General features: G+C 41.9%; 3 protein-coding genes across 5 annotated transcripts; 2 read left to right on the top strand and 1 right to left on the bottom strand.

The window, feature by feature from the left end:
- Positions 1-1,985: 1,985 nt before the first annotated feature.
- Positions 1,986-8,060, top strand: hnrnph1 (heterogeneous nuclear ribonucleoprotein H1). Of its 2 annotated transcripts, none has more exons than XM_050041718.1 (11): positions 1,986-2,140; positions 3,351-3,447; positions 3,537-3,692; positions 3,782-3,925; positions 4,958-5,096; positions 5,849-6,027; positions 6,202-6,314; positions 6,449-6,584; positions 6,667-6,750; positions 6,935-7,027; positions 7,252-8,060. In XM_050041718.1, the coding sequence occupies exons 2-11, from the start codon at positions 3,366-3,368 to the stop codon at positions 7,347-7,349; spliced, it is 1,224 nt and encodes a 407-aa protein (XP_049897675.1). In that variant the 5' UTR covers positions 1,986-2,140; positions 3,351-3,365; the 3' UTR covers positions 7,350-8,060. The 2 variants fall into 2 exon arrangements, with proteins under 2 accessions (XP_049897675.1, XP_049897676.1); XM_050041719.1 differs by having other exon boundaries at positions 7,248-8,060.
- Positions 8,061-8,065: 5 nt separating this feature from the next.
- Positions 8,066-16,693, bottom strand: rufy1 (RUN and FYVE domain containing 1). Its single transcript, XM_050041717.1, has 17 exons — positions 16,337-16,693; positions 14,761-14,940; positions 14,530-14,647; positions 14,327-14,428; positions 14,083-14,206; positions 13,910-13,971; positions 13,620-13,755; positions 13,335-13,436; positions 12,446-12,562; positions 11,950-12,117; positions 11,766-11,863; positions 11,565-11,684; positions 10,864-10,993; positions 10,358-10,452; positions 10,216-10,264; positions 10,032-10,109; positions 8,066-9,943 (listed from the first exon to the last, which is right to left on the bottom strand). The coding sequence occupies exons 1-17, from the start codon at positions 16,665-16,667 to the stop codon at positions 9,800-9,802; spliced, it is 2,154 nt and encodes a 717-aa protein (XP_049897674.1). The 5' UTR covers positions 16,668-16,693; the 3' UTR covers positions 8,066-9,799.
- Positions 16,694-18,995: 2,302 nt separating this feature from the next.
- hbegfa (heparin-binding EGF-like growth factor a) lies at positions 18,996-21,881 on the top strand. Of its 2 annotated transcripts, XM_050042793.1 has the most exons (6): positions 18,996-19,257; positions 20,009-20,251; positions 20,352-20,550; positions 20,648-20,803; positions 20,937-21,023; positions 21,134-21,881. In XM_050042793.1, the coding sequence occupies exons 1-5, from the start codon at positions 19,215-19,217 to the stop codon at positions 21,007-21,009; spliced, it is 714 nt and encodes a 237-aa protein (XP_049898750.1). In that variant the 5' UTR covers positions 18,996-19,214; the 3' UTR covers positions 21,010-21,023; positions 21,134-21,881. The 2 variants fall into 2 exon arrangements, with proteins under 2 accessions (XP_049898750.1, XP_049898751.1); XM_050042794.1 differs by lacking the exon at positions 20,937-21,023.
- Positions 21,882-27,900: the final 6,019 nt, after the last annotated feature.

The raw sequence follows: 27,900 nt of genomic DNA, 5'->3' as shown, positions 1-27,900 counted from the left end.
GCGACTTACATAATAGAGACAAAAACACACATTGGTTTCACAAGTGACCTCAGCCACAGAAATCAAGAACTTCATTTCCAAAACACTGAGGCATTCACATTTCTCTTGAATGGCCTTCTGGTGTAATAAAAAATATTTTCAAGTACTCACAAATGTGGAAGTCTTTACCTGGACCCCAGTGAATGTTTGGTTTGAACTTCAGGTTTGGTTTGGCATCTGTCCATCATGAACCATGACAACAGATTGGCCCTGGGTAAAAATTGCCTCACTTAACAAAGTGCCTTGAATGCCTTTGCTCCATGTTATTGCTTATATTTATTTTTTAGGTAGGGTAAAAATGTCTATGCTTAAAGAGGTGTAGCTATTTCATTGATGGGACACTTTTTGTTGAAGTCTTGTGACTGCGTAATCAAACAGTATCAGATCTCATTGTAAATCTGTCCGGTTTCCTCCTCAGAAATGAGTGATGCATTAAAAAAAAATACAAAGTAAGTGAATTTTGTGAGACTTAAAACAAAAGTTAACACAAAAAGATGTCCTCTGCTTTTTCAATAAAACTTAGCAATCTGCGACAATGACACTGTTTGATTATCTTTATAAATATTATGTGTGATCAGCCAAATTCCTAACATTGTGTGTTTCATATTTTACATGTACCAGTATTGGATGATTTATTTGGAACCTTAACTTATGTAATAAGCAGCAATATTGCAGTATAAAAATACCCCATAAGAACACCAGCACTTGAAAGTTTGCTCACATAAAAGTTAACATGTATTACTGCACACATATCCAAGAATCAAACATAAATGTACCCTAAAATGTGAAATTAATGATTTATTAATAAGCGTCAAGCAGTCGTTTTAATGTTGTAGATGGCCCAGGCAGTGGTAAGTCTAACTACACAGTCTTGTGGAGTTTGATATACATGAATGCCTCATTTTTAATGATTTAATGCAATGTAACTAGTAAGAGCAACATTTCCTACTAAAATTATGTATATTAGGCATATATAATACTCAAGTACCAGTACTTCAAAACTGTGCTTAATTGCATTGCTTAATATATTCACTTTTAATTTCTTACTTTCTACCTCTGAGATACACAAATTAATACCTGAAGCTCACCATTATTATAGTGTCCTGCCATTGCCCACTGAATAGCTTCTCCAAAGCAGGAGGAGGTAGTGCCTTGCTAAAGGGCTCTTCTGTTTCTAAAGAAAGAGAAACCTCTCCTGCCCAAATCCTTACAGAGTGTTCACTGATTTCAACAAATGAGCTATATGTGGCTCGCTATTATTACTTTTGGGCTGCCACCACACTAACATTGTGGATTAGCTAGTTGTTAAGAACGTGAGTGCTGCTTGTTCACTTCTCCTTTCCAAATTTTAAACCGATAATCGCTCAGACATAAATGTCACCAAAACCACCTGCCAAGGCTTGTGGTCTACTCTGGTTATAATAATGTAGGCTACCTAAATAAGCTTATAGGTTACTCTTTACACATCATCATCATTGTCTGCATCATTGTCGTCACTGTCACAAAACTCCAAAATCTACGAGATGTCTTATTAAGTGGGTTTTAGTGTCAAATATTGTTTGTCATAATTTTTGAGTTGACTTTGATGAGCATTAGATCCGTTTGGCCTTGTGAAATGTGGCCTATGAAGTAGGCTACACATGTTCCACCTTGACAGAGGCTGAGAATCATTACAATTTACTGACCACACAAACAGGGTAACCTGGATTAGAAGGCCTGGAGATGCACCCGGTCAGCCAAGGCCTTGGGCGACAACGTCATCGTTTTAGGGCGTGGACGCAGCCGGGGTTGCCAGATGTGTATAAAAACCTACACTTTCTGTCCATTTTGTCACGGTACATGAGCTTCAGCAAACTTGGGATAATTAAAAACGGACACGATTCAGAACAAGAAAGATACTCATATTGGTATTTAAGATATTTGATCACGTTGAATAATGTTTTTATGTTGGCAAAGATTTGTTAAGTGTCTATTATAATGTATTAGTAGTTCCTGAAAGAGGGATAGTTGAGGAGTTCTGGCAACCCAGCAGAAGGTTTCAGCTGCATCACGCAGGTCTGGTCATACATACTCCGGCGTGTTGATTCAACGTTTGTTTCAGGTAAATTGATCATTGCTACTATCGTTTAATTTACTTTATCTAAAACACAATGCCACGTTTCTGTACGCTAATAGCATAGCATAGCAACCGGTTTGTTCACCCTATTACATTATAATACCGTTAGTTGGCGTATGCTAACGTCAGAGCTAGCTAACAGTTAACGCTAATAACATGGCGCCGGGTGAGAGGGCCGCTTTTGTTCTTGTGTCTGGGTGCGGTAGTGAGCGTGCTGAGGGCCACTCACTCCGTCGAAAATGAATGAGGTCCCTAATTATTAATTCATAACTCGGCTTCCGGTAACTTTTAAACTTTTATTCAAACGCTTCAATCAGTAGAAACGTTGGCTAATGTAAGTAACGTAGCTAACGTTGCACATTGTGTCGCTAACGCTAGCTGGGACCGACTGGGTTCGCGCTTTCTATGAAGTGCTCGCCTCAGGGTTTTAGGTATGAAGAGCTGGGAATAAGACGGTTGTGTGAATTGCCTTCGATTAATAATTGTAGACAGAAACATTTTTGTGTAGCAGAGTAAAGACACGACAATGAGTTTTTTGATAAACGTTAGTTTGTTCCCGGTAGGCACCGTTGAGCGGCCTCAAGATGGCGCTGCCAACTAATTCACATATAACAGTTAACGTACTCAGGCCCACCATGCAACTCGCTTACAAGACTATTGTCTTTAGGGAAATCTTATACCCTTTTACCTTTTAGAAGTTAAATGCAAATTAAAACGGCGCCCGAAACATTTACGTTTAGCTTTTATTGGAGAAAGAAACAGTTTTTAACCGTTAACAGTGTTGTATGGTGTGACAAATATACAGGAAAGAACTAAAATATCAGTGAATTTCTCAAATGTAGGTGAGGGTTTCCACTTTTGTAATGAAAAGTCGTGTTCGTGGGATTTACTGGCGTATAGATGGGAGGCACGGTGTACTTATATGCTTGTGGGGATCTATTTAAAGCAGTGACACAGAGAAAAGTGCTTCTCAAGTGGAACAGTGATGCACGAAAACTGAGGATATGAACATTACATCAGAAAAAGGCGCAGAAGCTTGTTTTATAGCGGGATGAATATCATGACAGAGGATTGTATCCATACTGTCCACCTGTACTGACATTGGCGATGTCTGACTGGGATGCATTATTTATATTGTAGCATGTGCTGATCTTTCACACTTGTAATAATATCGTGGTTTTTTTTTTTTCTTAAGGGATCGTGACCAGTCATGGCCGATGAGGGATATGTAGTACGCATCAGGGGTCTCCCTTGGTCCTGTTCAGTGGATGAAGTTCAGAGATTTTTCTCAGGTATGTATACATGAATTATACATTTTCAGCAAATACGTCAGCAATTAATGTAGTCGGAATTGATTTGATAATTTGAATTTCAAATGCAGATTGCAAAATCATCAACAATGGAGGTGGCATCCACTTCACCTACACAAGAGAGGGGCGTCCCAGCGGAGAGGCGTTTGTGGAGTTGGAGACAGAGGAAGACCTGAAGATTGCGGTGAAGAAGGACAGGGAAACTATGGGACACAGATATGTAGAGGGTGTGTACAATTTCTTACAGATAATGACTCCTTTGTTAATTGTTCGAGGTATATGCTGTGATGGCTGATTTTGATATGTCCTGTGATAGTTTTTAAATCCAACAATGTCGAGATGGACTGGGTCATGAAGCACACCGGTCCAAACTGTCCAGAAACAGCAGGAGATGGGCTCGTCCGGCTCCGAGGCCTTCCTTTCGGCTGCAGCAAGGAGGAGATAGTACAGTTTTTCTCAGGTAAGAAGGCTCAGTGCGCAATTGTTAAACTTCTTGATATAATGTTAGTGATACGTTTTTTTTTTTATTTAATTATTTTTTATTTTTTNTAAGAAGGCTCAGTGCGCAATTGTTAAACTTCTTGATATAATGTTAGTGATACGTTTTTTTTTTTAATTTAATTATTTTTTATTTTTTCATCTTCCTTTTCTTGTTTCCTTTCTCCTGTGGACACTTACCAAGACTTGCATCTGATTTTACGTAGAAGTGGATATTGGAAAATTATTCTAACTTACTGTATATTATTACATAATAGCATAGTAAAATTAGTCATGTTTATGGATTTGTGATAAGTGAGGAAATGACGCCAGAAAAGGAAGCTACATAGAATTTAAATGGAGGAACTATTTGAAGACTTTGTGTAGCTCAACAGCAGGATTCTGTTATGCAGACACCCTTTCCCATCTTTGCCCATCATATTCATCATAAACCCATTTTCATCACTTTTTTCCTCTTTAATTGGGTCTGGTGATGTAAAACCGTGAATTAAATGTTTAAGTGATCTGTGTCTACTGGTAATTTACTAATGATGGAATGGGTCCCACTCATCACTGATCAGACAGTCTCTTACCCAAGTATCATTGTTTCTTTTTTCCCCATTTACTCACACCCTTGTCTTTTAAATGCATTTTTCTTATACACACTAGACGGCAAGTGTTGCATCAGTTCCTAATTGGTGAACAGTAATTTTTCCTCATGTCACCCACCAGGATCTTTTTCTCTCTTCATCAACACACCAATACTAGCCCGATGTCCCACACAGTGCCCTTTTCCATATTCTTCCTCTATCCTCTCATTTCTATTTTATCCCCAAAGTGCAGTAACTATAAGTCGTTTAAATGGCCAGTCACTGGTTAAAAACTGAACTGGTATGTGTGATGATGTATAGAGTTTTCCATAAGTTTTCTATCTCTCTTTAGAGAAAGTTCTCTCTGTGATTGGGCATGTGATTTAATATGTCCCCTGCTGGGGTTATCTGTCCTTGGGTTGAAGGGTTGGAAATCGTGCCAAATGGGATAACATTGCCGGTGGACATCCAGGGGAGGAGTACGGGGGAGGCCTTCGTGCAGTTTGCTTCACAGGATATAGCTGAAAAGGCTCTAAAGAAACACAAGGAAAGAATAGGGCACAGGTGGGGATGGTTGGTTGGTTGGCTGGATAAGTTGCTTTTCTTATGGTGTGCACCCTCAACATCTGAACCAAATGCAAAACGGACACCACATTACTCTTGGCTCATTCAAGCATATTTGTAATATTTACCACAAACACATAGACAAATTGTCATGTTAGATCCAAATACGCCACACACTCACACTGTTCAATGGGAAGATTAGTGCTTGGGCACCATTCACCAGTATGACGTGAATCAGAGCACATGCTTAATTTTGAGAACAAATGGTGTCTCAGCACTAAACATCAGTCCACGTTCATAATGGTAAGGAGTCTCCCTGGTGGTAAAATCAGAGGGCCACTGTACACATGGATCTGGAGCCCTTTGTCACAGGTAAAGCTTAGAGCGAGACGCAGAAGGGCTGGAGCTCTCTCTGTTCCTCTAAAACCAGGACAATGGCTGTCATGGCAAGGACACAGGACACAGGACCCTCTACTAAATCAGATATATAACTCACTTCAGGTAACCATAAGAAAAGTGTAAAAGTTAATGAGGCCCTTATCAATTTGGACAGATTAATTTTGCAACTCAGTTAACAAGCTGTTCTTTTTATCTACTCTTTTTAACAACTAGCATTAAGCACTCAAAGATATTACTACCTATGGACTACACCATGACAGCATCTACATAGCCCAGATTCATCAGTATTGAGCAAATGCAGCCGTGCCTCGTCCATTCCCCATGCCCTCACTGTGGTATCTCTATGCTCTTAGGTACATTGAGATCTTCAAGAGTAGCCGCGCTGAGGTGCGGACCCATTACGAACCCCAGAGGAAGCCCATGGGCATGCAGAGACCTGGCCCCTATGACCGGCCCTCGGGTGGTCGTGGCTACAACATGATGGGCCGAGGGGGATCCTATGACAGAATGCGTCGCGGAGGCTATGGAGGAGGTGGGTGTCAAGTGGACTGAAGATAAACTGAAATCAGATTCAGTGATATGAACCTGTTTAAGGGTAATAACTCTTCCTGTGTCACTTCATACTAACACTGCACAGTAGAATGACAAAGATTAGCATGTAAAGTCCTCATTAGACCTTGTGTAAATCTTGATTATAAATATTCAGGTGTATCGGATGGACGGTATGGCGATGGCGGCTCTTCCTTCCAGAGTACAACAGGCCATTGTGTCCACATGAGGGGCCTGCCGTACAGAGCCACAGAGACAGACATCTACAATGTAAGTTGGAGGACCAACTGCAAAATATCTGCAAAACAACTGGATTGCTTAAATTCTCTTCACTCTGCATATTTCAGATGTTAAGGTTCCACTTACATAAACGTGTTTAATTTTTCCTTGTTTGTATGTCTTAGTTCTTCTCACCGTTGAATCCAGTGCGGGTCCATATTGAGATCGGTCCAGACGGCAGGGTAACCGGGGAAGCGGATGTAGAGTTTGCAACACACGAGGATGCTGTGGCAGCCATGTCCAAAGACAAAGCTAACATGCGTGAGTTTAAGTGACATTTACCACTTCCTCCTTGCATATAGATGTTATCATGATGTTCATGGTTTCTCTCTCTGCCCCTCAGAACACCGCTATGTGGAACTGTTCTTGAACTCAACAGCAGGTGGCAGTAACGGAGCATACGGCAGCCAGATGATGGGTGGCATGGGTGAGTTTCAGTAATGGAGGCTGTGAGACTCTTCGAGTCTGTGTGAACGGAAGTGCTCGCACCAAGAGAAAAAAAAATCTTGTGGCCTTGATGATGCTTGGCTTCACAAAATCAGACACATCTAAGGAATAATTGTGAGTCTGTAACATCCTCTTGAGCCTGATGGGATCTGTCCTCTCTACAGGGAACCAGTCGTCTTACAGCGGAGGGCAGCTGAGCTCAGGGTATTCTGGAGGATACAGCAGCCAGGGCAATATGGGCGGCTACAGTGACTACAGTGAGTGTCAGCTCTGTTATAATAGGTTTCCTCCACATGATCCGCCCTAAACTGCAACCTTTTGCTCTCTCAACACACAAAGTATTATTATGCATCACAGCAAACTCTTAGACTGAAACCTTGGCATAATATTTTTGCTTGCAGGACAAAAGTGCAGTGTTTCTATGTATGACTCCTTGAGGAACTCCTCGGTCCTATAGTGTGTATTCTCTCTCTCTTGTTAGGTAACCAGGGCGGAATGGGAAGCAGTTACTACGGCGGCGGAGGAGGAGGAGGAAGCAGAGGCTCTATGAATGGACTGGGCGGGGGATGGGGAATGTAGATTTTTTTTTCCCCCTTAATTCAATGTGTTTTTTTAACTCAGCATTTTGCTGGAAGGACTGGAAACGCAAGTCTCACCTAGTAAACATAGGGTAGGGTCAGGTGAGGTTGTTTTGAAAATACTGAGGGGTAGGGTTTGTATTTTTTTTTTTTAAGTGGATGCTCTTCAGAGAAAGTGAGATCATCGGGTGTCAGAGAAGCGCTGTTTGTCTTCCCCATTCCTCACAGGTTTGACACATCACAGAAACCATGCTTTAAATTTTAATTTCCAGGAAGTGTGCTGTTTTTTCTTTTTATGTTTGTGTTACCGTTCTCCACAAACCTGGCTGTTCCCCAAAGTTAACTAATCCTGTGCTGGTGGCGTTAACATTACTTTCAATGTCTGAGTGCATGAACAAAGAAGAAAATTCAGAATATGTTTGGTATCTTCTGATGTTTAGACCTTGTTTCACCTTCTACATAGTGTAAAGCCTTTTTATTTCCACTTAAAATGTTGATCTGAATTTGAGACTTTACATGGTCAGAGCATGTTTTTTGTTTTCCTCAGTGTGACTGACAGTTCTGCATTTTTTGTTTTCTGGATGAGGGCTATGTCAAGGGCAAGTGAATTTCAAATCTGCTGACATGAAGGTTTCTACTGCTTCAAATGCTATTTGTATTTCCTGTGCACAAAGTGAATAAAAACTAGTCTGGAATATCTAAATTGAAACAAGCATTGCAAAAAAGGAGGTTTTATTCATTTATCAAATATCTAGATAAAAAACTTTTGGTCACCATTCCCAAATTAATTAAGAAAATGGCTTTGTAGCAGTTGACACAATCCGCAAAACCCTGTCGTAATAATACATTCTAAAATAGTTAGATTTGTTAACATTCTACAGTCATTTACACAATAATTTTGCATGTGTCCAGCAGTGGGGCTGTAGCTGTGAAAATTATTACAGAGTAGATGTATGACAAGTTGGAATAATATCAAAGTGAAGTACAATGAATAGTTCATACTAAAGATCACACAAGTGACCCTCAGAAACCAACAGGAACCTTGATGGATCTCAACATAATCTACATCCACAGTTTGAATTAGAAAAGTTACACACTTAAAATGGTCAGTTTATGATGCCAAATTGTAAAACTGATGTTATTCCAGCCCAAAGAAACACTGATCACATAAATATCCTAAACTACTTCAACCTCCAGGCTACCTTGAGTATCTTCAAAGAGACAGTTAACCCCAAAATCAAAAATACAAATTCTTTTCCTCTCACCTGTAGTTCTATTTATCAATCTTGTTGCTGAGTGTTTGAGATATCAGCTGTAGAGAAGGCTGCCTTCTCTGGGATTATAATGGAACTAGATGGCACTCAGCTTGTGGTGCTCAAAGCACTAACAAATATATTTGAAGACTCAATGTCTCTTTCCAGAAATCACGACTCGGTTACTCATGATAACAGTTTCATGTAGGAACTATTTTCTTTCTGCCAAACTACACCCACCACATAAGGAAGTGGGCATCTTAGTTTGACTCAGCGAGCTAACATTACAGCTCAGCCAAGGAGGATGCTTTTCATCCATGAGTAAATGCAAGACATCAAAGAATTAGTGGCAATGAAGGCCAACTGTTGTCACCTGATGTCGCCTGTGTGTCAACCATTACGTTTCACTGCATACAACTAAAACCGCTAACTAAAACTAAGACGGCTAACCGGCATGCATGTTCTGCACCTGTGTGACAGGAAATAACTCTCCATACCAACAGGTGGCGGTAGTCTATATTCATCATTCAAAAAAAGGGAAACAGAAGACTGACATCACATAGTCAAGATGCTAGTTAGCCCATAAGCACTACAACAAAACAACCCACTGTTAAAATAACAAAGGGCTAATTGGCTAAAAAATGATCTTACCCAACATTTGTTAACATCTCACGCCCTCTTGACTCTAGCTGTTAATTTGCCTTCCTCAATTCTGTTTCTGTTCTCACGCATTGAGCTGAGCTGCTGCTCTGACACAAATTTAACATGCTGAATCTGCAGCCGACAAGTGCGGACTTGTGCCAACAGTAAAGGAAACACAGGCTGACCATTGGCTTGGTGTGTCAGAGACATATTCAAGACTGCCGATATTTCCAACTCTCTGCAGTTAACACTAAAGCAATCTGAATTGATACACAGCACCACACGTGAAGAGAAAAACATATATTTTTGATTTTGGGGTGAACTATCCCTTTGACACACATCACTCATCCCATCAGTGTTAAAAGGTGGCCCCTTGTTTAATACAGATGAACTAATGTTCCTGAATTTCAGGTAACAGTGGAAATGGAACACCAAATCACATTTCCCCCAAGATTTGATGACATTTTTCAAACACGAGTCGTTAAAAATCATAGTGGATGAGTATGTGCAGTGTTAGAAAGCTCTCGTAGAAACGTTGAAGCTTGTAGGTGTTTTGTCAGGAACCTGTGGACGAGCTTCTCTGCAGCAGGAGGGAGTGGCACCTGTCGCACACCCGTACAGGCCGAGGGTAGGAGGGTAAGGCCAGCTCGTTACTGGAACAACTGTTGCAGTAGATGTCTCCGCAGTTTCTACAGTGGTGCTGCAACACAAACCCAACAGTTTATTGTTATTACTGTGAAGATGAATATCTAGAAGCACGAATAAAATGTAGTCATAAAGGAGCCGACCTTTCTGCGTGCGATGGAGAACTCCTTCTCGCATTGCTTGCAATTAGTGGCCTCATCATCTTTCAGCCAGGCGTGGCCCTGATGGGAGCAGTAAACGTGCAGCATGTTACTTGCCAGGATTTTTTATTCAATTTTATGGCATCAATTGTAGAAGTGCGCTACTCTTTACATCTTCACATTTTACCTTCAGAGCTTTGTTGACCTCCTTGAAGTCCTCCATCTTAAGTTTAGACCTTTGACAAAGATGAAGGCAACACAAAAACCTCATTAAATGGTGCACATAGGTAGCAAAAAGCAAAAGAAGACAATAAATGAGAAGTACTGACTGGCTGAGATGCAGTCCCATCTCCTGTAGAGCCTGCTCCTGCTGCTCACACGTCTGCTGCAGCTGCTGCTTCTCATGCTTCAAATCCTGCAGCTCCTGCACCAACAGTTCACAAAAGAATGGCACCATTACATCACAGTGCTGTGCAGGATTATCAGTATTTGCTCACAATACTTTGGAGAAATTGAAGTAAGGTGAACAATCTTTTCTTGAGGCTGTTGCAAAATCTGAGCTACAGCATTTACAAAACAAATACTGACACATATATATATATATATATTACATATGTAAACATTATAACAGGAAACAAACTACAGCACCAAACCAAACTAATCCTGGAGCAGACTTAGGATGGAATTTAAGGATTAACTCGAACACAACAGCTTTGATAAAGAGGCACATTTACACCTTTTACAAAGTGATTATATTGTGTCCGTGTCTGGATGTTATACACATGATCTCAAGGACTTCTGCACACTTCGGTGTGTAAGTGTGTGTGACACTGACCGTGTGCAGGCCCTGGAGTTGTTGCAGCTGTGTGCGGAGCTCTATGCTGTTGTCCTGTTCCCGCTGGAGAGATTTCTGCAGGCTTTGTCTCTGTTCCCTCTCAGTGCGCAGCTCATTCTCCAAACCCAGCCTGAGAATACAGAAGAGACATGGTGATTCTTACAGCCAGTGCCAGCCTGTGTATGTGCAGGATCACAGGTTTAAAGTTTATCAATCTATATATGATAACTGTAAAAATCTGAGATGGGGGACCAGATACGTGACTCAAACACATACCATGAATGGCAGATTTTTTTTAGACCCCGAATATATAATTAATAATTACTTGATTTGGACTGTGACAATAAAAAAAAATCAAACCTAATACCTGTAAAAATGTTTTAAATGTGTGTCAGATGGATTAAAGTTAAAAGCTAAGCTTGTATCTTATCTGCAGTTAAGATTTAATAGTCTTTAAATAAAGTGTTAGCTGATATACTTCCAAGAAGAGCTACTTAACTGCTAGTCAGTATGGCATTAACACGTTAGCCAAAGTAGTTTTAAATCTCATCCTTTATAGACTGTCTTTTCTGTGTTCTGGTAATTTTGTCTTTTATTCCATGTGCAGAACATATTTATAGTCATGTCATTTTTTGTGCCTCTTTTGTAGGTTTATGGGATTGTGCTGTATCAATTTTATGCTTTCCAAATGTGTGTCTTACCTTAGTGTATCCAGGTCAGACAGCTGTTTCTGCAAAGCATCCACCTTTCCTTCCAGCTCCACCCTCATATCTTTGTCTGACTGGTCGCTTTGTTTGCGCTCTTGCTCCGAGTTCTGAAGTCTGTGATGCACAAACGACAAGAAGGAAAATATTAATTTAAAGGAATGTCATTTTAGAAACAGAAAAATACACAACACGTACCTCTGCTCGAGTTCCATCATGGCTTTCTCCATTTCATCCATCTTCTGCTCAAGCTGCACAGCCTCCGCCTGCTTTTTTTCTGCCTCACGTTCTGAGTCCTACAGAGCCACATAGGTTGTGTTAATGTGTGTTCTGTCCGAGTGGCCAAGCAAGAGAAAGAAAAGGTGTATTCACATGTGTCTACCTGAGCTTTGTGGAACATTTGCAGGTTCAGAGTCTTGACCTGGTCGAGCTGGAGCCGCAGGGCTGCCAGCGTGTCCTGTTTCTCGTGTGTGTCCTTCTCCAGCAGCTTCATGGCCACCTCGATCTCCTGCTTCAGGCCCACCTGGAGCTCCAACTCACGCTCCAGCTCCTGACATCATGCATTGCAAACGTACAAAAGGCATGAGTCAAATTCAGTTCTAGAGTCTAATCAGGCCACAAAAATGAGCTTTGAATTTTCTGCTAACAGGAGGCCAAATGACTCATCAAAACTCACACAGAACTCACACTGCTGGCTTCTGTTTAACTTTGTTCTGAATTACAGTATGGAGACAACCAGACGATGCCTCCCACCCAAAAAGAATCTCCAGCTTCTACCTCACCCCCCCCCCCCCCCCCCCAAGAAGCAACACAGAGCTGCCTAGTCACCTTCTACTGCCACATGCATGATATAGTGCCACAGTCAATTGATACCTGACCTGGCGAATGCGCTTTTCCTCTTTGTACTGCTTCCAAACCACGTTGTACATCTCATCCAGGCCCTGTCGAGTCTGTTTGTACGTCTCCAGCTCCACCTGGCTGTCCTGAAGGGCTGCCTGGAAAAACACCAACACACCATACAGTTTTTTGTAAATTAGGAGTGGTTTAGTTGCATTTAGGGTTGCAAAATTCTGGGAAATTAGGGGGAAACTTGCTATGGGTATTAAATGGAATATATAGGTAAGTTATTGGAATTAATGAAAAAATAACTGAAATAAAATACACACAAACAATGTGAGATGTGCCATGTCATGAGTTAGCTAGCGAGCAAGTAAGTAATTAAAACTCCTCTGTCAGCATGCTACGTGCCACATGGTAACAGCTAGCTAGCAGGCGTCAACAGGTTGTTAACGCTGTACTTTGCTTTAGGCTACTATCTGCTTTTTAATTGAAATATTATTATTTTTAAATATATATTCACTTCAGTGATATAATGGAAACTTGGATTTGAGTATTCGCTCCTTTGACTCAAACAGTGCAGTAGAGTTGTCTGAACATGTGACGGGAGAACGCGCTGTGCACGCAGAGGTTTTTATTTCACTGAATTCCTATGTGACAGTGTGCTGGCAAACGTGCATTATGTGCCTGTAATGGAAGGGTGCGCTGCTGAATGCGTACAGTTCAATTAAGTGACCATACTTTAACAAAAACATGCCGTAAGACCTAGTATTGCTTTTTTTTTATGTGTATTACCCCACCTCCCAAATAAGTTCACTTTAAAAAGTTTTGATTTTTATATTAAAATGATGCAAAAATTCCCAAGTTCCTGAGCTTAACTTCACTTCACTTCCCAACCCAAACTGCAGATGCTTCTAGTTGCTTTCTGACCTCTTCCTTTTTCTGGCTGGACTGCAAGATCGTCTCATTCTCCTTTCTTAGCTGTTCCTGTTCTTCCCGCAGAGAGTTGATTCTGTCTGTCGCTGCCGTCAGCTGAGGATAAATAAAACAAACACTCATCAGTCAGGTGAAACACACCTAATATACACAGATGACGTGTTTACATTATAGAGGAAAGTCCTCTTTGTAGACAGATGATTGTGGTGATCCAAAAATGTGTCACACCCAACACTTACGAGCACAGTCACACAACAGTTCACACACGGTGTGTCTGACCTCCTCTACAAGTTTGCTGTTGGTCTTCTCAATAGATTCCATCTTAGCCTGAAGGTCAGTGACGGTGCCGCTTAGATGACGATTTAACTCCTCAATGTAGTGCTTCTGATCCAAAATGGCTGTCATCTTGGCATCACTGAGAGAGAAAGAATAACAATGTTGGCTGAGTAAGCATCAGGTCTGTTTGGGATCGAATTATTATCATGCCAGGCGCTACAGTTCAAACTAAAATAATATAAGAAAAAGCAGTGTAGGCAGGATGCTCAATCCATCTGAATGCAAGCACTCACTCTTTTGAAGTCTCACTGTTGGCAGCGTCTTTCAGATAAAGAGAAAAGTCGATGACTGCCACCTAAATGGGAAAGAGAAACTCATGACTGTGTATCCACTTTCACTCTTCTCATACTGAAACTGAGGTGCAGCAGCTGGGATGTGTAGGCTTACAAAACCTGTCAGCACTCACCTGAGAATCAAGATCCTCCCCTTTAATGCAGAGGTTAGCGTCAATTACGTTGAGGCCCACCAGCAGTCCCCCTATCACTGCCCCCTCCTCCTCCATCATCAATGCTCCGGAGTCATAAAACTCACTAGGAGGAAACAGACATGGAGGGGACTGAATAAGAATAAGTTGGAAGCTTTAAAAATGAACTATTATCTGACACATGAACATGAACATATTCTTGTACAAAATAATTATGGTTACTAACCTCAGGAGATCTTTGCGGTCCAGCAAAGCTTTCATGTAGTCAGCTACTGTCTTCTGCATGAGTGCTAAATGCAGCCAAGCCCTTGCTCTCCCCAGGCCGGTCCTCAAAGGAGAATAAAAATACAATTACACAAACACTTATCAAATAGGTTTGAGCATATCTTACATTGTAGGTATGCTGGGAAATGGTTTGCAATAGCATACTTTATGCCGGGCAGGTCTCTGGCACTTGTGGCAATGTTAACAGACTCTGGACACAACTTCTCAACCAGTTCCAGAGGTCCCCATATGGACTTGTTCTGACCAATGAAGGATTTCTTGACTGAAAATAAAAATCAAAACAAATATAAGAGCACTGACATTTATTTGGATAACTTTTAATAGAAACTAATTCAATTTAAAAAAAAAAAAGGGTGAGCCTCTTGACTGTCTCACCTTTCAGCCCATGTTTGAGGCAGTGCTCCAGGACGACAAAGAACTGCTGCAGAGGAGGGAAATCTGAATCGAGCGTCCTGCCCAGACTTAAGGAGGACTGAATTAATACTTTGATGCTCAGCTTCATCATGCTGAGGAGGTTGGACCTTTCTATTGCCATGGGGTCTTTGGGGGGCAGAACTGTAAAGAATGCAAGGCACAGGTGAAGTTAATGACAGAGAACACATCAGTTGATAGCCAACCTGCATAACTGTAGAGCAGGGGTGTCAAACATAAGGGTCCAATCCAGCCCTCTGGATGACCTTGCACACCTATAGTGATGCGCTTGTGAAGGGTAAGAGGTCCCAGGTGTCAGGAGCAAGTTAAACACTGAGTTGCTTTCTTCATGTGAAATGCTGCTTCAGAGGCTTTTCCACCCTGACCAGAATACAGTTATTTTCTTTCACTTTAGTTTGGTGTGGTGATGTCAGGATGACTACAGAGGAGTGGAAATGTATTAAAAAAATGCACATGTTATGAGAGAATGACTGACAGAAATTGAAGCTGAAATTGCATTTATTCTTCTGAAGACATCACAGGCTGTTCGTCATCTGTTTTGTAAATGGATTAGCAATTTTAAAATGTACTTCTTTAAACAACAAAGGGAAAAAATGAAGGTGTTTGTTATTTATAGGATATTACACAATGATTTTACTGGTCCAGCCCACCTGCGATCAAATCAGACTGTATGTGGCCCGTGAACTAAAATTACTTTGACATCCCTGCTGTAGAGAATCATATTTGCATGTCTGGAATCAGTTTTTGACTGTTAGAAAATGTGTTAACATGTCATAGAAGCCAGAAACTACAGTGTACTGTTGAGAAACGTATTTGCTTTGTGCATGTATGTGTCATGTTTAGTTAGTGAAATTAATATTTCTTATTTCTAAATATGCAGGTGAAGGGATTGGGCCTTTGTGTTTTCTTTGGGTGTGCCACAGGGACTTCTTTTTGTTTTCAGGTTTGATCTGTAGATAAGGTTTGGATGCATCCTGGCACTGTGCACTGCAGGACGGGTGTAAGCCTGCTCAAGTATACAAACAAATGCACATTAATGGCTGCTACAAGGAGAGGTGCTGTGCTGATGGACTTTTGAATCACATATGTTATAAACACTGCAGAGATTATGCTGTGCTTTTGCTTAGTATGTGCTCTTTTAGTTTATGTGTTTGTTTTTTTGTCATTTGTACTTATTTGTGTTGACGTTCTTATAAAAACCTTCAATAATAGACTGAATTTAGAAAAAAAGGAAAAGAATGAAAGGCAAAGAGAAAGCATTGCAATAAGATCAGTCATACAGACGCAGGCTTGGAGGAGATGTCATGCATGCTTGAGTCCATGAAATGCAGCATAAACACTACATGAAGTGGTGTGATCCTATGCACGCTCACCAAGCCCTGGAGTCATGCGTCATGACAGCTGACAATTAACTAACCTAAAGTTCAAGAGGAAGTAGTGACATGGACTGTATGGCTGCAATACTTTATAACCTAACGAGGTCAGATAAGGAGTGTTACTCTGAGCAGTCACCGCCTACCTGGAAGTTTCTTTGAAGTGTTGTTGAGCTCATTTTCGGGCTCTTTCTCCAGCGGAGAGCTCGGAGCGGATCCCTGTGAGGGGTGTCTCTGGGCAGCAGCGTAGCTCACCCCGCTGCTAATCGTCTCCGTGGCCTTCCGAGCCAGAGACAGGATAGGAGCCGACCAGCTGTTCTCCGTCGCGGCCGGAGCTGGCTTCTCCGTCCGCTCCTGCCCGTCGCTGCCGCCGGACTCGGCCTCGGGCGCGGCTTCCGAAACTTCGGACTCATCTAGCTGTTGTTCTGCTTCGCTATCCTCTACAGCTGTGTTTACCTCCCCTGCCTCGTCGGCCATGTTTGTCCCCCCTCCCCGTTCCCCCGGTGTTCACGTGACCTGGCCAGAGCAATCACGCGCGCTGTCAGAACGTTCTTCTTCTTCATTGGATTTATCGGCGGTTAGGGAGTCAGTTTACAGGTGTTTTACCGCCACCTACTGGACTGGAGGGTCGGTGCAGTACAGTATAAACAGAAAATAGGGTCTGCACTTTACTTATCAGAGAAGTGAGATTATTAAGAATACATGCCTTTCAAACACACTCACAGGTTTTTGCGGGGTTCTGAGGGTTTTTAAAATAAATACAAATAAGACAATTTAAAATTGAATGTCGTCGTCGTCGTCGCCCCCCCCCCCAAGTGCTTATTTTGCATCACCCTCTCTCCTCTCACAAATGACAAACACTTCCTTAAAAAACTTTCCATCCACTATTAACTAATTCCTTAAATGATTACATCATTTCCCCGATACAGCACCAATAACATTTCCTATTGTAATGGTGTGTTTTGCTTCCTTTCTTCCTCTTTGTAGATATGACATTCCAGTTTCTCATGGTAAAAGTATAACAAGTAGCACTACATGCACTACAGTAGCTGATCATACTGTGTTTGTACAAGTTGTTTGGTGTTTATTTCATTAAGTCCTTCATTGAACCATATGTGTCCTAACTTCAGACCAGCAGTGAGGGTGTTGCCCTTTCTGCTGTTGCCACAATTTCTTCTGTCACCAATGATTTTATATTTTGTAGACTACAGATGGAAGTAAGTAAACCATTACTATGTAGATTTCAAATAGGATGGTTTTTTTCCCCCCCCAGGAAATGGTATTTGACAATCAAGCCTAAATTACCAACCATGCAATGTGAGCAGCTGCCCCACGGCCTCAGACCCACAGGGTCACCAAAGGCTCTATAGGGTCACTATGTGGCAGCAAGTCTGCAGATATCAGTCCTATCTATGTGACATTTTGAGGCCTTGACCCAGAGCAAAGCTCAGGTTCTTCTGCAGGCCTCAGTGTAAAGAGCAGACTGATTAAACATTAAACTGGACTCACTGTGCAGCACTGACCAAAATCTGAACTAGAAAAAATATTGAAAAAACAAGTATTTTCTAAGAGGAATTGAATTAAGTTTCATAATAAAGTTACATAAAAAGTCTCTAAAGAATAATTATTCAGAAATAATTAATCTCACAACTGCCTCACTAAATAATTAGATGTAGTTCGTAAAACTAATTAGTGGTCAAATATTCTCCAAAGACGTCATCCAGATCCTCTCCAAGTACTGAGAGCATGCATGCTGTACTTCCTAGTTTCACCACATGGTGGCGCAGACAAGCTGTACGTTACTTTCTTGTGGAACCTCTAACAAGGTGTTTTTTATTATTTATAGGCCTAAAGAAACCCACCAGTCCAGCTTGGATCGAGCAGTTATCATTATTTTTTCTGTATTATCAGGTGTGTTAACCCACCATTTTTCAACATCACTAATTATCTTACTTTTAAGATATGTGAGGGATACTTTGCACTCCGATATGTAAGTGTGGGCTGAGGACACTGGACTCATCTGAATTAAACAACACTGAATCCCTAGAGTTACAGTGTAGACTGCAAGTGTGAGTGAATGGGTGACCCAAAAAAAAGTAAATCTTAAAAGGTCGGTAAAATGGTCAAATTTAAACACAAATAAAAAGGCACATATTTTATACTTTAGATTTTAATGGGGTTTTTTTTAAAGAAAGAAAAAAAAATATTTTATGTTGTTTTTGTTTATTATTTGGTGTTTTTTTCTATCTATCTATCTATCTATCTATCTATCAATATGTCTAATAACAAGGGAGCTTAAAGTACATGGACCATCTGTGCCATAACAGTAAAATCATAGTAAGACCATGTTTTCCTTGACATTAAATACTTATAAAACTCAGGTAGATGAAAGCTTTAAGATGAAGATGAAGATGCAGATCCTTATATCATCAAACAACTTCCACAGAAACTGATACAGGGTGTTGCCTACATTTAAGAGTAGGAAAAATCACATGTACTAAAATATTAATACCTTAGTAATGCCTACCAGTGTGACCATCAGTGGGTCTCATTTGAATGTTAAGTGGAGCTGTATACTGCAGCTGCACACCACAGTCATTACTATAATGATCCATTAATTAGTGTAGTAATTTATGACTATAATGTGCCACTATCTTTATGACAGAAGTCCACACTTTGTTCAGCATATGACTGTATCCTCTCACACATTTCCTCCCAGCAGTCTGTGAGCAGCAGCAGCAGTCTGTAGGCGTGGTGAAGTGCGCAGGGGCATAAATACCGCGGTGCCTCTGTCGGGACGCTCCTTCACTCCGCTCCTCTCACACTGGAACATCCGGGTCGTAGCGGTCCTCTCAAGTAACGACAAGAGGTCGCAAACAGGCGGAATTAATTCACAAAAAACACACCGACAAAAAAAAAGAAACGAAAAAAGGGAAGGAATTTATAGAAGCGGAACAAGTGGACGGAATACATCTTATAAATCATCACATTTGTTTCCTAAAAATCACTGGAAGTTTGGACATCATGAGGATTTTCAGTGTTGTGCTCTTACTGGTTCACGCCTTGGGTGAGTTTCATGTGTTCATTTCTCTCTCTGTGTATCTTTGCTGAGTGGCTTCATTCTGTTTGTCATATCCTGTGTGTGTCCTACCTGTGAGACACCGTCTCATCTTGGTTATCACTGTAAACCCCTCCAGCATGGCCGGGCTGTCACTTGTAAACTTCATAACCTTTAAGGCAACGGTTTTCATGATGCCAGGCTATTCGGGAGCTAATGGGGTCATCTCTCTATTTTAGAGCATGCTTTATGTAACTGGATACATTTATTTTTAACTCATATTCTTGCCTCACATTAGCTAACTGTCTGTCCATGCGTTTCGTGTGGGAGACACAGGGAGTACATGCCAACTTCTATTTGCCTCCCTGGTGCATTTCCCGTCCAAAGCCCACAAATCTAAGCTGTCTCTCTCTGAGGGAGGGCCTGGCTTTCTAGTTCAAGCCGGTGTCCGCTTTGCCAAGGTGCTCCCGAGCAAGGCACTGCATACCTACCATCCCCTAAGGATCTGAGCTTGTGTGTTTCCCAATAGGGATCAGCATGATTGCACTGAAAGCCAAAAATCCTGCCTGGAGTTTCCTGGTGCACAACATGTTTCAACTTGCCCTCAGAGGTCCTCCCACTTTGGCACACTAACCTGTGAGCATGGCTCGTCCCCTAGAGGAAGTGATTCTGGGGTGGTTTGGGGGGATCTGCTCTGTTACAGACTATCAAAGCAAACCTATGTGCAATTTTAACGTTTTAAACTTTTTCTCTTCTCCAGTGGTGTCCAGACCCGCCAGCGGTGCTGCAGTCGACAGGTATGAGAGCGACAGGCAGCGGCACACAGCCATTATAAACCTGGACACAACCAGGAACAGGAGGGTGGAGGAGGAGAGCAGAAGCGTGGAAGCGACAACAGTGGAGTACGGCCAGGAAGGCGAGGATGAGGAGGAGTACGGTGATTATTATTATGAAGATGAGGATGAAGATGGCTTGTCTGGAGACTATGAGGAGTTGCCACGAGGTAAGGAAGTTTGTCATTGTCTCAGATTCCTCACCACTGTTACTCGCTTCCTCAACAAAGGTCATAAAATGATTTTTTTTCTGTTCTGGTTTTGGTCTAGTTGCCATGGTAAGCAAACCCAAAGACCCATCTGCCATCCTGGAGGCTGAAAGCACCGAAGGAAACAGGAGGAGAGGAAAGGGAAGAAAGAGGGGGAAAGGCAAGGGGAAGAAGAGGAATCCTTGCCTGAGGAAGTACAAAGATTTCTGCATTCACGGCACCTGCCAGTACCTGAGGGAAATCCGTGCCGCGTCCTGTGTGTAAGTATCAGCATCTATCTGCTCACCATTTCCACCTCTCTAGATTATCACCAAATTATCAGCCTCTAAACCGATTCCCTCTTTGTCCTGTGTGCAGGTGCCACCCCAGCTACTCCGGGGAAAGGTGCGAGTTCTTCACGTTGCCCCTGGAGAAACCCCAGGAGGGCTACAACCGGACCACAGCTCTGGCAGTGGTGGCGGTGGTGCTGTCGTCCGTGTGCCTCACCATCATAGGCCTTTTATTGTTGCTCAGGTAAGAGAAGGCTCACACTAACAACCATTCACACACACACACACACACACACAGATAGATTTTTTAGGATACTTGTCATAGCTAGACACAGAAAATAGTCTGACTGAGCTCCTTTTTCTTTTGTGTACTACAGGTTTCACAAGCGGGGAGCGTATGATGTAGAGAGTGAAGAGAAGGTCAAACTAGGTTTAGCGTCCAACCACTGAAGAGACAAAGAGAGGTGAGTCGTGAGGAACATGCACACCAGCAAACACCATCTTTCTTTCGTCTTTGTTGCCTCAGTGAAACAATGTTGTGCTCATTGCCTCTCTTTGTTTTTTTCCACGTTAGGCACAGATGTGGAAATTCTACCTCAAAATAGAAAAAGAGAAGTGAACTGCAAAAGGAGGTCCTGGAGGGAAAAAAGGATCGTACATGAAGAAGGGAACAGAGGTTGTTGTCTGCCTCGAACCCTCTGCTAGACGTTCAGATGTAAAAAGGGCAGGTGAACATATTCCTGAAGGCCTCAGAAGAAGTCGGCCCACCTGAAACTGGAATACTAACGGCCCCGAGGATGGACTGGAGATGTGACGAGCAGTTAGGTGACGAGCACGGAGGAATGAGAAGAAGAAGAAGAAGAAGAAGAAGAAGAAGAAGGAACGCGTCTAGACCCTGCGCTGCTTCTTGACTGTGTGAAAAAAGAGGTCGTGTCAGACTGAACTGAACAAGATTTTTAACAATTTTTTTCTCAACAGACAGCATTTTGTATTTTCCTGCACAAGTCCATCTTTTTTTTTGTGTACAGTAAACAGTATATTTATAATTTTAATTTATTTATTTAAGCTAACTGTATTTATAGAGATTTTAACCACCTTCAACCGTTTTTAAAATAATGATGTTACAGTTGTTTTTATATTTCTTATTGGACGCTATTTATTTATGAAACAGAAAAGCAAACAATGCAGAAGCTCCTTGAGATATTAAGTATTTCCTGCAAAAAAAAGGGGGATGATGCATAAAACTATCTGATTACTGGCTTTAATTTTGGCACTCGGTAGATGATCAATAGCACTGTGATTAAAGAATTGATCGTTGAATAGACATGATCGTATTTTTTGAAATTATTGATTGAGAGCAGTGCTTTTCAGGAACGCCCTGCTCACACTCACACAGTTACACACATGGAAGCTGCCCAGTACAACCAGTTGGATGTGTCAGCCACCAAGCAGCTCTGCTGTAGAAGTCGGGGGGCCTTGCTCAAAGGCATGTCAGTGGTGCACTGCTCTTTCACTTCCCCCACCCTAATGTATCCCGCAGGTTTGGGGATCTTCAGGCCACATTAGTGTTCTGCCTCATTGTTGTAAGATCAGATCGACGCCTGCCGTCATGATACACTGCACTGGTTATGTATTGATTAAAGGCGACATACAGACTGTGCACTCAGCGCTTGTATTGTCAAGAAACTATATTAAAAAGGGAGTCAAATATCAAATGCACTGTAGCAAGAATTTGGTATGAATATGATGTCATGTTGTCTTACCTTCATTCGAGGAGAAACTCCCTCAGATCCATGTTAAGCTGTCAAGCGCAAAAAAAAAATGTGAATTAAAGTGTTCCACCCTTTCAAATCCTGTCCTGTAGTTTTGAAGTGATTTTTATTTATGTGATTTTTTTTTCAGAGCAAAATAAAAAAAAGTCTATCCAAATGTTTGACTCATGTAGTTTTTGTTTCATTACATCAACCCCCCTGTGCTCTCAGCATTAATAGGAGTCTCAGATGTTGTACTGGAGGATCAGTTAAGTAAGGTCAAGTTTATTTTTGCTCTTTGGTTCACTTCCTGAGTCAGGCCCAAACGTTAATGTGATATTTTAGAGTGGCCCGTGTGGACAGTGATAACACCGGTGTGTTCTTTTGGCCCATTCAGGAGCTGTTATTATAGTAAACACAATATTTTATTTCCCTTGTCTCTGACGTGTGAGCACCCACTTTTAAAAAGCACCTGTATCCTGGCCATTAGTGCTATTATGTTCTGTGCTCAAAAGGCAAATATTTATAGTCAGTGCTGTGTGGATATAGAGTCAGAAGGCCTTCCCAGTTTATTATGTTTAGATGTGGTTATCTTGGTAGGCCATGCAGTGTGTAATCGCTAGTCCTTTCCAATTGTGCTGTAAAACAAATGATTGTTTGTACTTAAATTAATGTTTCCCAGAGGCCTTTCTCTTTGGAGCAAATATAAAAGAAGACTTTATCAGTTTCATGTGTCGACAACAGCTTCATCAGACTCACTGACAGATCAATCATAGTGAGTGCGGTCGGGACTCACTTACCGCTGTGTGTACGTATACTGAGCCACGGGGAGCAGATGTGCGGCACACAGGCCAGGAACACCTGATGTTCAGCCACAACACATCGTGCCACAACACCACACGCCATTACTCACACAGCCAACAGATGTCATGTTCAAAGACACACCACCAAGTGAAACATCTGAGACCTCAACCAGCCCTGAATGCCGCAGAGTTCAGAGAGACCGCATACGGCAACTACTAGCAGGATGCAACAATGCTGTCATGTATGCCGCACACAGGTTTAATGGGGGTAAGGAAAGTCAAAAGACCCAGCTGGACTCAAAGGCAGGCTGAGACCCAGCCAAATGTTAGTCACCCCTTGAAGTCACCTCCTACACGGATGTTGTTACACCGACGCTGCGTATGTGTGTGTGGGAATGTGTTGGAGTAATGCCTCTGTGCCGGGGCTGTGTGGGTTAGAGGGGTTAACCGAACCATTACAAGCAAAAATCCACAGCAAAACACAAATGTTTACATGTTTGCTATGGGATCGTTTTCAACACTGTTTGCGGGTTTGATTCCCATACTTTCTATATATACTGAATAAACAAGACACTGTAGGACTGTATGTTCACGCGGGGGGATGGTAGTTAAAGACAGATGTTCAGCTGAAACATAAGGGTGTGGTACCTGATTCAGGACGCAGTACTCCTCAAACCATTTGTTGAGCAACTAAAAAACAGCACTTCAGCATTTAACTTTCTCAGGGGAAAAAAAAAAATCCATGCACATATGCTCGGTTTGCATTTTTAGCAGATGAACTCACTGCAGGGCAGATATATTCAATTAAATTCAAAATACTTGATACATCTAGCATCAAACAAACATAAAAGCACACATAATTCATGCACATACATAAAAACAATCTAAAGATACAGAATATGGTCGTGTTGGCCAATATTTAAAGCATACCCAATCTGTCCAATGAGAAATATGTATCTCCACATTTGGTTATTTTAAAATTTTACAGATAAACTGATGGACTAAGTGTCACTTTATGGGTTGATTCAGCGCCCTAGGTTAGCCCCCGTCCCACCACCAACTGACCCTTTGCTAAGTCCCGCCCCTGGATGCAGACTGGCCAATCATGGTGTAGCATTGGGCCAGCTCAGACCAGTGACTGACTCTAAGGCAATTGTTTCAGATTTCCTTCATTTTCAGGCTGTGGATTTGGAGCTAAATGTTGTGCCTGGGGCACGTCGTGTATCAATGATACTGTTACCTGGAGAGGTTTGAAAAAGATATACGTTTCTTCCCTGTTCCAAAACCAAAATCAAACCCTGAAAAGTGTAGGGTTAGCTAGCTAGCTACTGAAGATATAGCCTACTGAATGTATACACATGCTGCTTTTACTTTTAATGATTATAACAGTGAATAAAGACCGACCCTGCTGTACAGGAACCAGTGAAGGGAAGCAGGGAAACTTTGCTGATATTCAACCAGCTCTGTGTCATCGCATTGTGCGCAGATGAACGTTGTTTGACTTCCCCTGGAGATCCCTGCCCGTCTGGCGGCGGAGGTCCGGGTGTTGGCAGTGGCACGGGGGCAGAGCCAAACACTGTTCATCTGCACACACCGCGATGCCACACAGCTGGTTTAATATCAGGGAGGTTTCCCTTTATATTCATTGTGTTCTGTGGCGATCAGCAGTGATGTGGTGGTTCACTTTTACACTGTGATCTGTAGCCTATAGTTCGGCTTTAGCTTCTAACTATCTTTGTCTTTTTAACCTGTTGTTGCTGCTGAGTCAGTTTGACATCCTGGATATATCCTTCACACACAGACTGTAGACCCCTCTGTCTGCTTCTCTCAGGTCACAGCAAATAGCGAATATGCTGACAACCCTGATTCTCAGTTACAAATAAACGTAGCTAACTTTCCATTCTGTATTTGTCACAGGACTTCATACGCAGTGCGTATAAACATGCATGTGTGTATTTGCAAAAGCCCACACATGTGTACGTGTGTTTGTATGTGTGACAGGGGGCTAGTCATTTACAGTAGTGGAGCCACCTAATCCCGGCCTCTCAATGTCAAGTAGCAGAGCACACAGAAATAGTGCCGTGCAGTCATGCTCACATAGCTGCTATTCCCGGGGCTGATGGCCACCAAAGAGCCAGAATGCTGAGAGAGAAGGGAGTTCGCTGCGTTCTGTTTCTCAGTGGACCACAGCCAGGAAATAATGTCCGGCATGGTGGCCCATCATCAGGCATCAGCGCTGCACCACTCCTGAATTTTCCTTGTAGGGTCACAGTAGCGTCCTCGCCTTCTCAGTGTTCTTGAATGTTCCTGGAGAGACTCAAAGAGGATATTTTCACAGCTCAGGAGGCATTTCCTTGCAGGTTGGCCAAAATTCATCGGAAGTGGCAGATTTCATTGTGCGCCACACTCTATGGGAATTGCCGGTGTGCCAAGATTGCTATTGTTTTTGATACTTTTTGGCAGCGGTTGTTAACATCAAGGTGTGCTCACCTAAGCTCATTTTACTGTAGGCGCCTTGTCTTTGTCTAAAACATAAAAGACTCAGGAAAATGTTCCCAACTACTTTGCGATACACATTATAGCTAGTAGCAGTAAATCATTTAAATATATGGTGATATTTTGTAGGTGTACATTGATTATGGAAGAGGTTGTTGACCACCAATTTAAAGCCTTTACAGGTGGAATCCCTGACTTTTCTAATCACAGATACTGTATCAGTGCAGCATGTGGGTGTACTGATAACGTTGCATAGTCACCTAATATATCTCTCTGAAGCTGTTATGAAAAGACGTAAATCCATTAACAAAGTAAACCACTCTGTTATCTTGATATATTGCCAAATAGACTTGAGTAATCAGATGCTATAGCGGTTGTATTGGATAGAATCAGTGTGAGGAGAGTGAGCTTGTTGTGAAAGGTGCTTCCTGCCCCGCTGAGGAGCAACAATGGGTGGTTTCCACACTGATATGGAAGTGCGTACGGCAACAGTTGGAAATATAATTATTCTGTGACCGGATGTCATCAACGGGAACACATTATTACCTAAAATTAATGAGTGTGTGTGTCATCAGTATACAATTTGTTGTTCCAGCAAAATAAAATGTGTTTGCATCATGTTAGCACAAAATAAGAGCCCGACCTACTCCTTTACAGTCGAGATGAAGTGCCAGCACAGCCCCAGTGTGCTACTCAGGCCTGATTGATGAGGTGATAACAGCGACATAGTCATTGTCGCATGACAAAAAGAGGCTGCAAGTGTGTTGTACAGTCTGTATCGTCCCGTTTACACGGTGAGGACAGCCAAATAGGAGGAGGGCGGAGGAGGATGGCAGGAATGAAGAGAAGGAGTGAGAGATAAGGTCGACGTGGTAACATGAGAAGGGGAGCGAGAGACGAAAAGAAGATGGAGAATGGGTCAAGGTGAGAACCTCTACTTAAGAGGGTGCAGGCTTGTCTTCGCCTGCGTGTGGATAAAAAAGATTAGAGGAGAGGCGTCGCTCTGTCACTGCCTATTATAGCTCTCACTCTTCCTTCTCTGGTCCTTTACTTTGATTTACCCTTCAGTTCCTGTGGACTACCTTCTTTATTCTTTATTCCTGTCCGTCTTACATCCCTATTCCCTCCTCCGTTTCCTCATCCTTTTCCTGTCTCCTTTTTCTTCCTCTTCCCTCGAGCCTAAAACTGACACGTGCTCAGATGCAGTCTTACCATTAAGGCAAAGAAAGCCACACACAGTCTGCAAATGGAAAAAAAATATAAAGTAATGAAAGCTAATTTTTCATTAATTCGGAATATATTTACTTACTGACCAACACCCCTCATTTGTTAGATTAAAAACTGGTCATTCTTGAGTCATGCCCACTCCCTCCACTACTTCATCAGCTCTTAACCTCAAATATTTTTAACCACTGAACCAAAAGCTACAAGAAAAATACAGCTAATAATATCACAACTGCTTCAGAGGGCTGCTAGTAACATCTTATTGTCTCTCATCAGTCAGCTTTTAACATAGTATATTATAATATTTGGGGGGGAAATGCTTATTTACCTTCTTGCAGAGAGTTAGATGAAAAGACGGACACTACTCTCTTCTGTGCATTAACAAAGAAGCTAGAGCCAATTAGCTTAGGTTAGCTAAGACTGGAAGCTGGGGAAGATAACTAGTCTTACTCACTCAAAATTAAGAAAATAAGATTAAGCACCTACAGCTCAATAGTTACACATTATATCTTGTCTATTAAACTTTGCCATGAGTCAAGATACCTGTTTCTTCATGCTTCCAAAATTTATGCTAAGCTAAGCTAACGGATTCTTTGGTGCCATAGAGCACACAGACATGTAATTTGATTTTTAAATGCACAATAACTCAAAGAAGTACAAGTACCATGACTCACTTCAAAGCATCACTAAAAACATTCATTTCCAAAGTGCTTCTCGATGGAAACTACAAACACAATACATGAAAACCTACAAATTGATGGAAACAAGCAAATTACATGATAATCATACTTGCCACTCTACACCTGGGATTTAAACTCCCTCTCTTAGGGTCCAGACACAGCAAACTTGTGGAATCGTCTCATCCCAGATAGCACACATACATCTGGCCGACGTCGGCCCGATGTATCAAGTTTAGATCGTTAAGACGTAGCAGGGACAGCGTTTGCTCATTGCCAAGACGTCGCTGAGACGTTGGCCTTTAATCGAAAATGACCACCACGCGACGTTCAAACGATCAATAAAAAGCTGCGCTCAGTAGGCGCTCCTTCATTAATATTCATATGCTT

The sequence above is a fragment of the Epinephelus moara genome, chromosome 4, assembly GCF_006386435.1.
Source record: "Epinephelus moara isolate mb chromosome 4, YSFRI_EMoa_1.0, whole genome shotgun sequence".
Taxonomy (NCBI): Eukaryota; Metazoa; Chordata; class Actinopteri; order Perciformes; family Serranidae; genus Epinephelus; species Epinephelus moara.
Note: the sequence above shows the minus strand (reverse complement) of the source record. Positions and strands in the feature narration are given on the sequence as shown.